Source organism: Telmatherina bonti, assembly GCF_933228915.1.
Source record: "Telmatherina bonti genome assembly, chromosome: 17".
NCBI lineage: Eukaryota > Metazoa > Chordata > Actinopteri > Atheriniformes > Telmatherinidae > Telmatherina > Telmatherina bonti.
Window position 1 is genome coordinate 23,341,075 of NC_136615.1, and position 13,375 is coordinate 23,354,449.

General features: G+C 40.3%; 1 protein-coding gene across 1 annotated transcript in view; it reads left to right on the top strand.

The window, feature by feature from the left end:
* Positions 1-13,120, top strand: part of ulk1b (unc-51 like autophagy activating kinase 1) — a gene marked incomplete at its 5' end in the record, with an annotated part of 20,781 nt that extends 7,661 nt beyond the window's left edge. The window contains 22 exons of the mRNA XM_079257105.1: positions 1-113; positions 2,514-2,587; positions 2,810-2,911; positions 4,925-4,983; positions 5,380-5,462; positions 5,688-5,738; positions 5,912-6,003; positions 6,206-6,371; positions 6,527-6,581; positions 6,760-6,846; positions 7,173-7,307; positions 7,408-7,556; positions 8,010-8,269; positions 8,376-8,599; positions 8,866-8,987; positions 9,635-9,760; positions 10,517-10,701; positions 10,921-11,105; positions 11,999-12,117; positions 12,204-12,361; positions 12,437-12,572; positions 12,871-13,120. The exon at positions 1-113 is cut by the window's left edge and continues 61 nt beyond it. Coding sequence (XP_079113231.1) covers positions 1-113; positions 2,514-2,587; positions 2,810-2,911; positions 4,925-4,983; positions 5,380-5,462; positions 5,688-5,738; positions 5,912-6,003; positions 6,206-6,371; positions 6,527-6,581; positions 6,760-6,846; positions 7,173-7,307; positions 7,408-7,556; positions 8,010-8,269; positions 8,376-8,599; positions 8,866-8,987; positions 9,635-9,760; positions 10,517-10,701; positions 10,921-11,105; positions 11,999-12,117; positions 12,204-12,361; positions 12,437-12,572; positions 12,871-12,926 — 2,737 coding nt within the window. The 3' untranslated portion in view covers positions 12,927-13,120. The remainder of the gene's footprint in view (positions 114-2,513; positions 2,588-2,809; positions 2,912-4,924; positions 4,984-5,379; positions 5,463-5,687; positions 5,739-5,911; positions 6,004-6,205; positions 6,372-6,526; positions 6,582-6,759; positions 6,847-7,172; positions 7,308-7,407; positions 7,557-8,009; positions 8,270-8,375; positions 8,600-8,865; positions 8,988-9,634; positions 9,761-10,516; positions 10,702-10,920; positions 11,106-11,998; positions 12,118-12,203; positions 12,362-12,436; positions 12,573-12,870) is intronic.
* Positions 13,121-13,375: the final 255 nt, after the last annotated feature.

Below are 13,375 nucleotides of genomic sequence, written 5' to 3' on the forward strand. Positions count from 1 at the left end.
GAGGGTCCTACAGACCAAGGGAATAATCCATCGGGACCTGAAACCCCAGAATATTCTGCTCTCAAACCCACCAGGGCGCAAGTCTCACTCCAACAATACCTGCATCAAGATTGGTAGGTCTGATGTGATGAGGCTTTGCAGCGAATATGTACGAGCAGATGCGTTGAGATGTCCGAAAAAAGAAAGCGTAGAAGACAGAGAGCAAAGCTTGGTGGAGTCTTCTTGGATTTGATTGGAAATGATTAAACTCCCAGAAGCAATAACCAGCTGATAGTAATTATAGTCAGTGTAATAAACCTTTTCACTGGGTTTTACTGCAGCTGGATCTAAGAATAGTTCTCCTAAAGTCACTGTTGACTCCAAGATTAGACTGGACCAGAAACAGGAAATTGATTTAGATTAGATTTTGGATACAGATGTTTTTTTTTGTTTTCTAATTTTTTTTTCCCCTTCAGCTGTGATAGAGTAGATGGAAAAAAAACCCAAAGACAGAAAAGATCTGTGTAAGGAAACTGAATAAAAACCAATTAAAGTACACCCTTGAGTCAAATGTTGCTAAATTATATCAGGCTACAAGAAGTTAGACTTAGTGCAAATAAAATCCAAACACGACAGTTAGAACGAGGACGTGTTTTACTGAGATTTAGCTTGTTTTCTTCATAACTCGTGTTTCTAATGACAGACTTGATTAACCGTAGAGGCTCCTGGTGTTGCTGTCTGGAGAGATGCTCTGCTGCTCCTCAGTGCTGTCATTTTTTATCTGTTCTTAGCTGGAGGGGTTGTGTGGCTTGACCTTTATGTCTAAGGAAAAAAAAAAAAGTCACATATTTGAACAGGTCATGGCTCAAAGTTCAGGTTGTTTTTAGAAATGTCATCTTCAAACACCTTTTGCACTTAGTGAACCACCATGTGACTGGTGAGGAGTCCTTCCATAGAGGATGATATTGTGCAGCATCCTTCAGGCCGACTGAATTCTAACAGAAACTTAGATCTCTGATAACCCCTGTGTCGACTTAGAAGCCTAGTTTTTTTTTTCTTGACTTCCTTTTAGAAGAGATGAAGCTCTGATTTCTTTGTACAATGTCTTATTGCTGCAAGTGTATTTTAATTGGTCTTAATTTAGTCAGCAAATTCCTGAATGCTTCCCAAATGCATGAGGTCTAAAAAATTGGAGTTCTTTAGGTTTTTCTTGCAGTTTTTTTTTTTTTTTTTTTTTATTCCTTTACACAGATATGTACACAAACATCGCCCTTAGATTCCAAGACAGCAAAACCTTCGAGGTTTACTGGGCATTTCTACATTTTTGTTGCTAACAGGTTAGCACGTTGGGCTTAGTTTTGCGCTCTGAGATGCATTCTCTTTGGTTTCACAGTTTCTACTGTGAAGTCTAGATTTAATGAAGTATTTCAGAGACATTTGTTCAGAATGGAAAGTCTTCTGGTTGCCAGCATGGAAATAACACAATTAGTAAGATGTAATGCACTTTTGTCTTTTTTTTTTTTTTTTAGCATTTTAAGCTAAGAGTCTCCCCACTCATTTTGTATACAAACTCCAGACCGCAACCACTGTCACTTTTGCAAGCATTTTTAGAGTTTGTGCAACAGTTTTCAAAATATCCATCAGAGCAATTAAACACAGTAGTTTGTTAGTTGAAGATATTGGCAGGAAATAAAATGAATACTTACTTTACCTGATTTAAATCTGTTCTTTTAAATGATTTTTGGGCGCTAATAGCCAAGCAGTTTGACAGTAAAAGCCCCAGAGAGAGAGAGAGGAGATGACATGCAGCAGAAGGACCAAACCTGGCTGTTTGAGTTTAGAAGCGACAGCCTCTTCCCCAAGTTAAACTCCCGGTGGGAAAAGTTAGTATAAAGCCCAGTTATGATGCTAGTTTACATGTGTGTTTTGTTCAGGCATTTGGAAACTCTTTTAATCCTATTAATGTTTTTTTCCCCCTCTGGAGTTTGAGTTTACAGTGGGAATAAAGTGTGAGGCAGCAGCACAATGTTCTAATCCTCATGACTCTGGGAAAGCAAGTTCAGTCACACACACACACACACACACACACACACACACACACACACACACACACACACACACACACACACACACACTGTGACATATCCACACTTTTGACTGGCATAGATGCAGGAATTACTGAAATGTTTTGTTTTGTTTATGGGTTTTTAAATGGAGCATGCTAAGCATTTAGAAAGTGAAGTCAGACAGATCTGATGGATTCATTTGGAAACTTGGCACTTGTTTCGTGGACATTTTATTATGAACCAGTTCCCAAATGTTCAAATTTCCATGTGATTATGCTAAATCATTTTATTGGTAGATTAGAATCTGTAGCTGGGAATGTGCTGCAGGAAAAAAAAGAAAATTTGGGGACCATATTGAGACCAGCTTACTGGGTTTAAAGGCTTTATCTTGCTGTATAAAGATCTCTACATTCAGTTTGTGTACCATATATCATCCCTAATGTTTTCTTTTCCTCCATCTCGCCACAGCGGACTTCGGCTTTGCCAGGTATCTGCAGAACAACATGATGGCGGCCACGCTCTGTGGATCCCCCATGTACATGGTAAACATTTTTTTAGAGTTGTTGATAAATGAGGAAAATAAGTATTTGCATTTTAAAAATGTTTCATCAAGACAATGTATTTCCATCTCAAGATAATATCAGTAACTTAAAATCCTCTCTTAAAAGCTACCTTGTTTGTGAATGTAGTTTAAATGGCACAGCTCTGGTAAGAATGTGAACATAACTAATATTTGGTAAATGTCACTATTTTTTCCTTCACAGGCTCCTGAAGTAATCATGTCCCAGAACTATGATGCCAAGGCTGATCTGTGGAGTATAGGAACCATAGTGTTCCAGTGTTTAACTGGAAAAGCTCCTTTTCAGGTATCCCACACACATGCATTGTGCTAACAAGACAAATCCAGGCCAACACTGATGAAACTGCAGATTTGTTGTTTTTCTTTATTAATAATTACGGTCAACATAGGTAAAAAGCTAAAGTATAAAGCTACAACTTTGTTATATATAGAATGTCATCCACAAAAAGCATCTCTAATTAGCATGCTGGCTAGTTCTCAACTCACATGTAAACCGTTGTGGTGTCATGAAATTTACATTTTCCCTTTTAGAGCTTCCCTCTGTATTATATTTAAGATAGTTGGTGAATTAATGATGAAATGTTGTTTCATTTGTCTCACTCCAAAACTGTGAGCTCTAAAGAGGTGCAGAGAAGTCCTGCAGCAGGGATAAAACAGGAACTTTGACCGTTACGGCAACACATCACTTCCTCTTTGCTGGGTTCCTCATCTCTGTTCAGACTTTCTTCCCTTCCTTTTTCCCTTCTGCTACCTTATTTTGTGCATTTTACCTGTTTTAGGAGAAATGTGCTTTTTTGTTTGTTATATTTACACAACTGAAAGCACAGTCTTAAATAAAACACACAAACCACACAGAATATGTGAAACATATTTGCAGTGGCTCTGGTGCTCTGGTTCCAGTGTGATTATGGGACACTGTAAGTCTCATGACAGATGGCAGTTGCTGTAATGCTGGGTGAAGGGTTGAGTGACCTCATTATAAACCTGGGTTGTCCTCCTGGCTATGAACCAGTTACACAAGCTTTAAAGTTCTTCGTTTCCAGTGATCATTCTGACCTATTCACCTCGTCTTTTGGCTAAAATGAGATCATCAAGCAGAGGTCTCTGTAGGCCAAAAATCCCAGAACCAGTAGCTTAGAGCTCAACTCAACCCTTCTAGTATTTAAAGGCTGAGACATAAACCTTTATATGAAACCAGCATGATATCTAAATGCTGCTGATTCTGCAACTTATTATAAAGAAGTTGGTTCTCATTCAGAAGATGTCAAGACTAGATATAGTGTTTGTAATCCTCTATGCTGTTCTAGTCAGGTGCATCTCGGTCCTTTATTCCCTCTGGCTGGTAAATCCGCATTACTAATTCTTTTGATATTTCATTTCAGAGGTCCACTTTCCATCACAGTAACACTTGTAAACATGACTTGTTTGGAATTAGCTGATTTGTTTTTAAAGAGAATTTGAACCATATTCCGGCTTGTTTTGAGAGATTTCTCCTGTTTACCAGGTTTACTGTTTTAGCTGATGTCAAGGATGAGCTCACTCCCAGCAGTAGTTGCCAGATTTTTCAGCTAAGACCTGAATCACTCCTTGCTGTCTCATTTTCCTGGTTCCTTTTCTCCTTTTCAAACACAGTCATTTGTTTTTAATGGCATGGCAGTCCAAGGAATGTGGAATAAAAACCAGCTTCTTTACTCTGGTTTTATAGTTTTTTTCCCATGCAGGATAGAGGGAGAAAAACCCTCTGTGGAACAATGGCTTTCCGTTTGTTGCTGCACTTTACTGCAGCAAATAAATGTATTGTTTTACAGTGGGGATCAAAAGTTTGGGCACCCCTGCTAAAAATTTATTTTAACGTGCAAAAAAGGAGCCAACAAAAATGGAAAATCTCCAAAAGGCATCAGATTCAAAAGAAAGAGAAAAAAAAATATGATCATATTTTGATAGTTCAAATGATGGAAATGATCTAACTTTTTTTTACATGTTTCAGAATGTCTGATCTGTAATTTTACGCCTTTTGGAGATTTTCCATCTTTTGTTGCCTTTTTTTTTTTGCACATTAAAATATATTTTTACCAGGGGTGCCCAAACTTTCGATCCCCACTCTATATGTACATGCATATATATTACATTTATATGTGAAATGCAGTTTTTGGTCATAATATAACAAAGCAGAGAATGTCAATAATGCAAAGACAACTTAAGCTACAATAGAAAAAACCAAATAGAAAGAAAATGCATCCCAGGTATGCGTGTGCATGCAGACATTTACACGTTTTCCACTTTTCTCTCCGACCTGTAGGCCAGCAGTCCTCAGGACCTCCGGCTGTTTTATGAAAAGAACAAAAACCTCAGCCCAAAGTAAGGACTTACAGTGAGATGTCATCAGATTTTTCATTCAGGCATGAACTTTTGTTTTTGTTCCACAGTAGCTGTATGGAGCCTGTTTACAGAAATAGAAATTTGTGCTTTGAAGCTTTTAGATTTGATCAGCTGGAAGTGAAGCTGTGACTATAATTTTTGTGAAAACAAATTAGTGCTGGCGCAGATCAGAGAGGTTTCCAGTTGGGTTCATAGCTGCTGATTTTAAAGCCTTGTTCGCAGTAACGCTAACAGCTGCATTTATTAGAAGCAACAATAATAAGTAAAACCATGCTTGCTGCTGGAAATCAGAAACGTTGCATTCATTTTTGGTGCCGGTAAGACAAAGAACAAAGGAGATGAAGTGTCTGTAATAACATTTACATTTATTTGTAGCATCCCAAGAGAAACTTCACACCATCTGAGGCACCTGCTTCTGGGTCTGTTGCAGCGCAACCACAAGGACCGCATGGACTTTGGTCAGTGGACATCTAGAACATTAAAATGAAGGAAGCGGTCAGCTATGTGTCCTTATATCATTTAAAGATGACTTCTGGTGAAAATCTGGTTCTTATTGCTGGGTTAAATAATAATCCAAGAAAACACGCTGTGTAGTGAAAGCTAAAGAAGTGCATGGATGTAATCTGCGTTTAGAATCACGTTTCTTGTGTTTCCTACCATTAATCATTGTTTTGTTTTGGTAGATGAGTTTTTTTGTCATCCTTTCCTGGAGGCAAGCTCGTCCATTAAAAAGAGTAAGTACAAATAAACATTCATCTTCCTTAAAAGACTCCTTTTTTTTTTTTTTTAAATAAGAAAAGTTGCAAAACTTCATGTTTTTTTTAAATATATAAATGGACCAGATGTATATTTTGAGGGATTATCTCTAACATGAATGTTTTGTTGTTGTTTGTTTTGCTCTCTGCAGCCACTCCTACAGTAACTATGACCTGTTTGCCCAGCTCTGCATCAGCCAGCTCTTGTAGCAGCTCCTCGACCTCTCACCTTGCCTCACCACCGGTTCGTGTTCACTATTTTGATGCCATTGCTTCGATTCTTTCTGCTATTTGCACCGGATTTTATTGAACTGTGCAAGTTGTGTGCGTGTAGAGGCTGTCTAAGCAACTACCTGTCTGACCTTTCCTGCAGGTAGCTGCTATTTTATACATTCCCCTGTGCATCTTTTATTTATCTTCCACCGTCTGTCACCCTGTCACTGCAGCAGTCTCTTGCTGAGACTCAGCAGCTGCGTGCCAAAGCTCTGGCCTCCCCGACTCAGGAGGCCGCCGGTTTTCTCTTTAAGGACTCGTCTGGAGGAGGTGGCAGCAGCAAGAACTCCTCCTCCTGTGACACTGATGACTTTGTAATAGTGCCTGCTCACTTCACCAGTGAGAAAACCATTTATTCCTTTCATAAATTCCATTTACTTGCATCACATTAAACCATGTTAGCCCGGCCACTATTTGTTTTCTAAGAAAGCCTGCAGATATATTTAAAAAATATTAAGTACATCAGGACTGTTTTTTTTATGCTGCGTTTCCAGCAGGTGAGCTGACGGGTGAGAGTAAAGTGCTGCAGGACAGCCTGATGAATAGCGGGTAAGAAACATTAACAAGGACTATTATTTTCATTAACTGTTAACAACAAACATGTTAAAGAATACGACCAAATGCTGTCAGTCACTGGATTTGTCAAAAGTGAGAATACACAGTGTAATCCTCCTTAAAGATGTGATTCTGACAACTTTTCTTTTTTGTACATTTTCCCTTTAAAAAGCTCCCTTTTGGCCTCCGCTGGTCTGTGCACCCAAGACAAAACGCCACCGCAGTCTCCTTCCTACAGCGGATCTCCAAGTCCTGTCAGGTAACGGCACAAAACTGACGTTTGGTTGGAAACCAAGAAAAGTTGAGTTATTTGTTAGGAGGGAACTCTTGTGGAGGTAAATCGATTGAAGCAAAGTAAGCTCACTCAAAAAATGATCTTGAAGTGGATGTTTTCAGTTAGATGATTTGCTGTGTTGTTTTTGTACTTAAAATTGTCTCATTGAGCAGTGTTGTTGGAAACGGAATAATCTACCAAATAACAGCTGAAGGCGTTGAGCTGAACAGCTTGCGTGTTTCTACACAATAACAATAACTTTATGTGCTTCTCTAACTGCTTCCCTCTGTTCTTCTCACTGCTTTTGTCAGGCCCAGCGAGTTCCCGGGAAGTAATTATCATGGAAACCACGGTCATTCGTTGCCCATCCCAGTCCCCACTCAGGTCCAGAACTACCAACGCTTGGAGCAGAACCTCAATTCTACCAAACAGGATGGCTCACCACGGTGTGTATCGACACATGTGTTTAAGTCACACTGTTTGTTTTGTTATTTACACTTTTAGTGATCAAACTGCAGTGACTCATCAGAGTTTTTCCATTATTAGGATTTCAACACCGGTGCGACGTTGCAGCAGCGGCAGCTTGCTGGGCTTTGCTAGACCTGGACCCTCACCCCCTTATGGCCAGGTAACGGTCCCCACCTCCCGCAGACTCTCCCTGGGAGGTGCCAGACCATTTCAGCTCTCACCTCAAGGTAGATAAAACATTGATTCTTATAAACCACCCCCCCCCCCCCTCTCCTTCAACCTTTTAACCTCTCTCAGTTTGTTACTGGAATAGGAAAAGATTTTTTTTTTTCATTTCAGATACTGTTTTAAAGATTTTCATTGAGAAATTGATAAATCACACTGACCTTTGCATCAATCATAAAGGCAGAAACACATAGCAGTCTTTGCTTTCTCTTATGTTACTCACTTTTTGTATGTTTGTAATCAGAAATGATGAGTTCCTAGTTAGTTTAGTTAGCCGTATTGCACGAACCATCGTTGTAAAGTCATCCAACTCTTCATACCTGCCTGCTAGCAGGGATGCTTGTACAATTATTTTACTTCATTTTGATGGTTTTTTTCATTTCCTTTCCTGTTTGACATGAACTTATGTCTAGAAGAATTATTTCTAACAGCTCCTGTCCTACTTTACTTTGCAGCTCTGCAGCATCCTGAACCGAGGCCGACTTCTCAGCAGCATCCACAGACTGCAGGACTTGGGACACGGCTCAACAGTGCCCCCTGCCTGTTGGAGTGTGCAAGTGGCGGCGGAAGGCACAAGATAAAGAAGCAACACTCTGATCCTGTGGGTGCCCCCTCAGCAGGGCTGATGACTGTCCGCCCCCTCCACTCCTCCCCCAGACTAAGTGAACTGATGCAGCGTAACCCTCTCCCCACTATCCTGGGCTCCCCGTCCAGGGTGAGTCAGTGTGTGTGTGTGTGTGTGATTCATTGAGATGCACAGGACAAGAAATACTGCCAGGCAGTTTAAACTAACAACAGGTAACTTTCTTTTCTCTCCTCAGACTATCCCTCCGTTTGAATTCCCCAAACCTCCCAGCTCTCCGAACCTTATGACTTTGTTAACTCAGAAGGGTTTGGTCATCGGCTCGCCTGGCAGCAGGACTGCCCCAGGAGAGCTCCGAGACCTTGTACTTCATGAACGAGACTTCATCAGAGACCAAGCACCAGCTTCCCACCCTGTCCACTGCATCCATAAACTCAATGACGATACCAAGAACTTTGGAAGGTTAAATTGTTGTATTTACTTTTCATCTTTTTATATTGCGCTAATTATACTATAGTTTTCCAAAGTATCTGTTAGATGTTTTGTAATAAATGCAATATACTACATACATACATTTTGGATTTGAGAAGAGAAACTGCAAAGATTGTGATCATTAACCTCATATAGTGGATGGCTGGACTGTAAGAAATGATAAAGAATAAGTAGTAAACAAGTTAAGGCTGTCAGAAATATATTCTCTTTCCCTGTTTCTGATCTGTTCCGTCCAGGTCGCAGAGCGCCGGTCGTCTGTCCGACATGCTGCTGATGGCTGCGTTTGGAACAGGCGGGCATGCAAGCGACCGAGGCAGCACGGAGAATCTGGCCTCTGAAAAAGCCATAGACATAACCGGTTTGTACTCTCAGTCCAGATGAACAAAGATGTGTTTCAGTTGGTTTTAACCATTTTTAAAAGATGACAAAGTTGCTTTTTGGTTCCATGTGAAATATTTAGCTTTTCTCTTGCAGATTCAGTCCCAGTCAAACATTTGGACTCAGTGGGATGGTGTGTCCAAACTTTTGACTGGTTCTGTATGTCACATTGTTTTAGTGCAATAATCAACAATGCAGCTGAGGGTGGTTGTGGTTTTTATTTTTGCTTGATTTAAAGTGCAGCTTCAGGTTTTGAGCCTCATAGATCTTCTTCCAGGGTTCTGAGTGAACTTTGAGCTCCAGACAAATATTTCGAACTGACTTCTAAATTTTCATTTATACTTCCCAAAATGAATTTTAACCACATTCAATGTGTCGGTTGGTGTAAATGTAGAGACCTGAACGCTTCTGCTACTGGAAAAACCAAAAGCTCAAATTGAAAACTTCGTTTGATTTTTTTTTTATTCTTTTCATCCATTTAATTATTTTACTACGACGTCAGAGTGAAAGATTTTCAGACACTTAACTTCACTTACCCAAGCAATAATGCTATCATTTAAAATAAAGGGGCAAAACTTTACAGCAGTGACAAGAAACTCTAACTTTTCTCACTTTATTGTCTGTCAGTACCTTCTAGTGGCGGAGGAACCTTTGCACCCAGTTCTGGCAGCCCAGCACAGGTGGTGTTCACTGTGGGCTCCCCACCAAGTGGCAACACCCCACCTAATGCCTCCAGACAGAGGAAATACTCAGGTACCACATAAAAAGTCTTGATGTATTTAACATTTAATCTATTATTTTTTTATTTATTTTGTCTCATTCTTAATTTAAGTCATTTAAGTAGAAATAATGGAAGACATGCATGTATGACTACTGAGAATTTACTTTGTAAAATATCTTCAGACTGTTTTGTTCTTGCTGAAAGAGCTAAAAGCTAGCTGCTTTAAGTTGTGACAAAGTTGTAATCGGGTTTGGCTTTAATAAGTGTTTCACTTCAGCCGAAACCCTTTTTACTCAGTGTTTTATGTTTGTATTTTTGTCTAAGTTATGATATTGACTGATTAACTGACTGAAACTCAGTCCAAACTCCATATAGTTAAATGCATGAAAATGTTCTCCAGTGGGTGGCAACATTATTCTGCACATATCACACTGTACCACGTAGATATCTTCATCATCACACATCCATCAAATCGAATGTTTCAGATTAAAGTAATTCATTTTTTTACAGACTGGTTTAAGCTAAGTGTGGAGGCATACTGGAGGAAATTTCCAGTTGGCATTTTGTTTATTGAGTAAACATGATCATTAAAGACTCAAGGGTACCAGCAACAACTAGTAAACTTGTTATTCATAGTTATGGATCAATCTATTGATGTATAATTTTATCATTTCCTGTTAGATGGTAAATTGTGATGCTGTTAACCTAACAGCAGTTGTAATGTGTTAGATGTCAAAGCAGGCTTTCTTCATGCATAGTTTTGCTCTTTTTTTCTCTGACCGCTGCAGGCTCCTTCACTTCCGTTAGTCCCGCTGGCTCCTACACCAGCCGCTACGCCCAGGCAGCTACCCATGTGGATGTCTTCGAGGCCCCTCCCAGTCCTCGTTACAGCTTCACTGATCCCATCTCGGCTAACATGGGCGGCCCCGTCACCTTTGAAGCTCCCGAGCTGCCTGAGGAGACGCTGATGGAGGTGAGGAACATGTTGTTGAAACTGCGCCAGCATGCTTTAAGACGGGTGTTAGCATCTTCACCTCCAGACAATGTGGCGAATAGCTCATGGCAAGAAACAGAGTGCAACAGATGACCCGGCTTCCAATATAGACTGGATGCAAAGTCACACTGTGATGTCCGCTGTCTTATCTCTAAATCCCCTCCCTATATCTCTCTGTCTGCTTTTGTCGGAGTTTAGCAGGAGCATACGGACACTGTGCAGCACCTGCGGTTCACTTTGGAATTCGCCCATTGTCTCATGGAGGTGGCCGGCGCCCGTGGTGCTTCAGTAGCAAGAGGGCAGTGTGACATTTCTCATCCCTCCCTCCTTCAGCAGCAAAGCCTCGTAGCTGATCAGATAAGCTCCCTGAGCAGAGAGTGGAGGTAAGGTCCGCTGTATCATCAGATAAAACTGTCTGTTGTTTATCCAGTTTGCAGGGAAAATATTTCTTACAGCACATCAACGGGTTTGCTGATTTACTCCTCGATCGTGGCCGCTGTTTTAATTTTCCTGGCATCTTGGCTCTCTTTCTAAGAAGCACTAAAGATATTTCAGGACTGCCACAACCATTTTGACCTAATTATATTAAAAATATTGATAATGAAAAAGGAGTATAAAAGAGTAGCTTTGTGGCTAAAAGGAACCCTGCCATCTTTTGTACATGTCATGTATTTTGATAGAACAGCTTGAATAGTCGGGCTATGAGGATATGCTTTTGTCCCGATTCGATTCCAGTTTTTTGGGTGCCAATTCAATTTAAAATGCGATTCTCACAATTCTTCTATATTACTGATTTTTGTAGATTAAAAACAAAAAAAATGTAGAAAACTTTTTTTGCTCATCATTTAACTTCATTTCAATGAGGAAAAAATAAGACAGTAGTCAGATCATCATTCTGCTGCTATAATGCCCAAGAAGACAAGTAGAAATGTCAATAAAAGCAATAAAAATGACAAAAATTTTATAGTGGATTAATTTTATTTATTTGGTAAAAAATATCGATTTTAAAATTGTGAAGAAAAAAATCCCGATTTCTGATTTTTCAGTGCCATTTTCCCATCCCTACTGAATGGTTTGCTAAAGAACAAACAAAAGCCCTGTGACTCTGGGTTTTAAATCCTTCAGCAGGGACTTTTTCTGTCACCTTTAATCTGCAGCGCTAGACAGATCCAGATTATGGTACTTTTAACCAGTTTTTTTTTTAGTTTTATCTTTAATTTGTCAACTAAATGTGAGCTTTTAAGTGCTTAGTATATGTGTGTCTTTGTCTTTGCAGTCATGCAGAACAACTGGTCCTCTACCTTAAGACAACAGAGCTTTTGTCCACAGCCTTACAGACAGCCATGGAGCGAGTTAAACAGGGTAAACTCTACCCATCTGCTACTGTTAAACAAGGTACGAGCCTGTTTATCTTACTATAAGAGTCTTTTTAATAGCGTTTGATTTGTGACACTTTTTTTTTATCTTCTGTACCTAAACAGTAGTGAGAAAGCTGAATGAGCTTTACAAGTCCAGTGTGACATCCTGTCGCACACTCAGCACCCGCCTGGAGAAATTCTTCTCCAGAAAGCATCGTCTAATGGACCAAATCACCTCCATCACAGCTGAGCGGCTGCTCTTCAGTCATACTGTGCAGATGGTAAGCCAAAACACACGACAGATAAAAGGCTCAAAGGCTGGCAGGAGAGTGAAAGTGTGCATACGTTGATGTCAGGTTCAAGCTGCTGCGCTGGATGAGATGTTCCACCAGGGGGAAGCGTCAGTCCTGCGCTACCACAAAGCTCTGCTGCTGATGGAGGGTCTGTCTCTCCTGCTCACTGAACAGGAGGACATCCTCAGTGTTAGCAAATGTAAGCATCGTCATCATCCGTTCTGCTCAGCGCTTCATCATTTGGTTGAAGAGCAATAAAATGTCCTTCTGCATGTGAGGAACTGTGAATGTAGACACCTGACCGGGAGAAAGCCATACTGTAAAACAGACTGGAGATGATTTTTTATGTGTATTTATTTGTTTATTTAACAGGGACTGTAAACGTGTTAGGGTTAGCTTTAAAGCTCATTTTTAACTGTTGTCCCTAGAAAAGGTGTAATATGCCAGCATGTTGGACCTCCTCTCTGACCTTCTTTGCTTTCTCTTTCTCTCTGCAGGTAAACAGTGCATTGAACGGCGTCTGACAGCTCTGCAGTCGGGACTCTGCGTTTAAGAGTTCCGACATCATGTCTAGGCGCGCATTTGTGATGTCAATCATTTGCATCCGGCACGTTACTAACTAACCAAATCTCCCTCCACATCTCATGGTTTCACTTAGAAACACTTTTGTTTTTGTGAACAAAACCACAAGGCTAAAGTTTACACTGAAACATGAGGGTTTTTCTGAAAATGTTTCTCTTCATCAGTTGAGGATGGTGGCAGCAGCAGCTTCCTCATTATGAAACCTGGACCAGTGTTGGACACAAAGAGGACTTTGCTCATTGCTCTGAAGCAGCAAAGAAAAGGATTTGCCTCCACAGCAACAAGCGGGAGCAGTTATTGCCAAGTAGTCACATTCCTACAATATAGCAGCTACCTAAACGTAAACACAGCGCTTTCTGAACTCGTCAGATGTTTCCTGTTATGACTTTGCAGCAATGTTTTACCAAGATCACAGGCTGA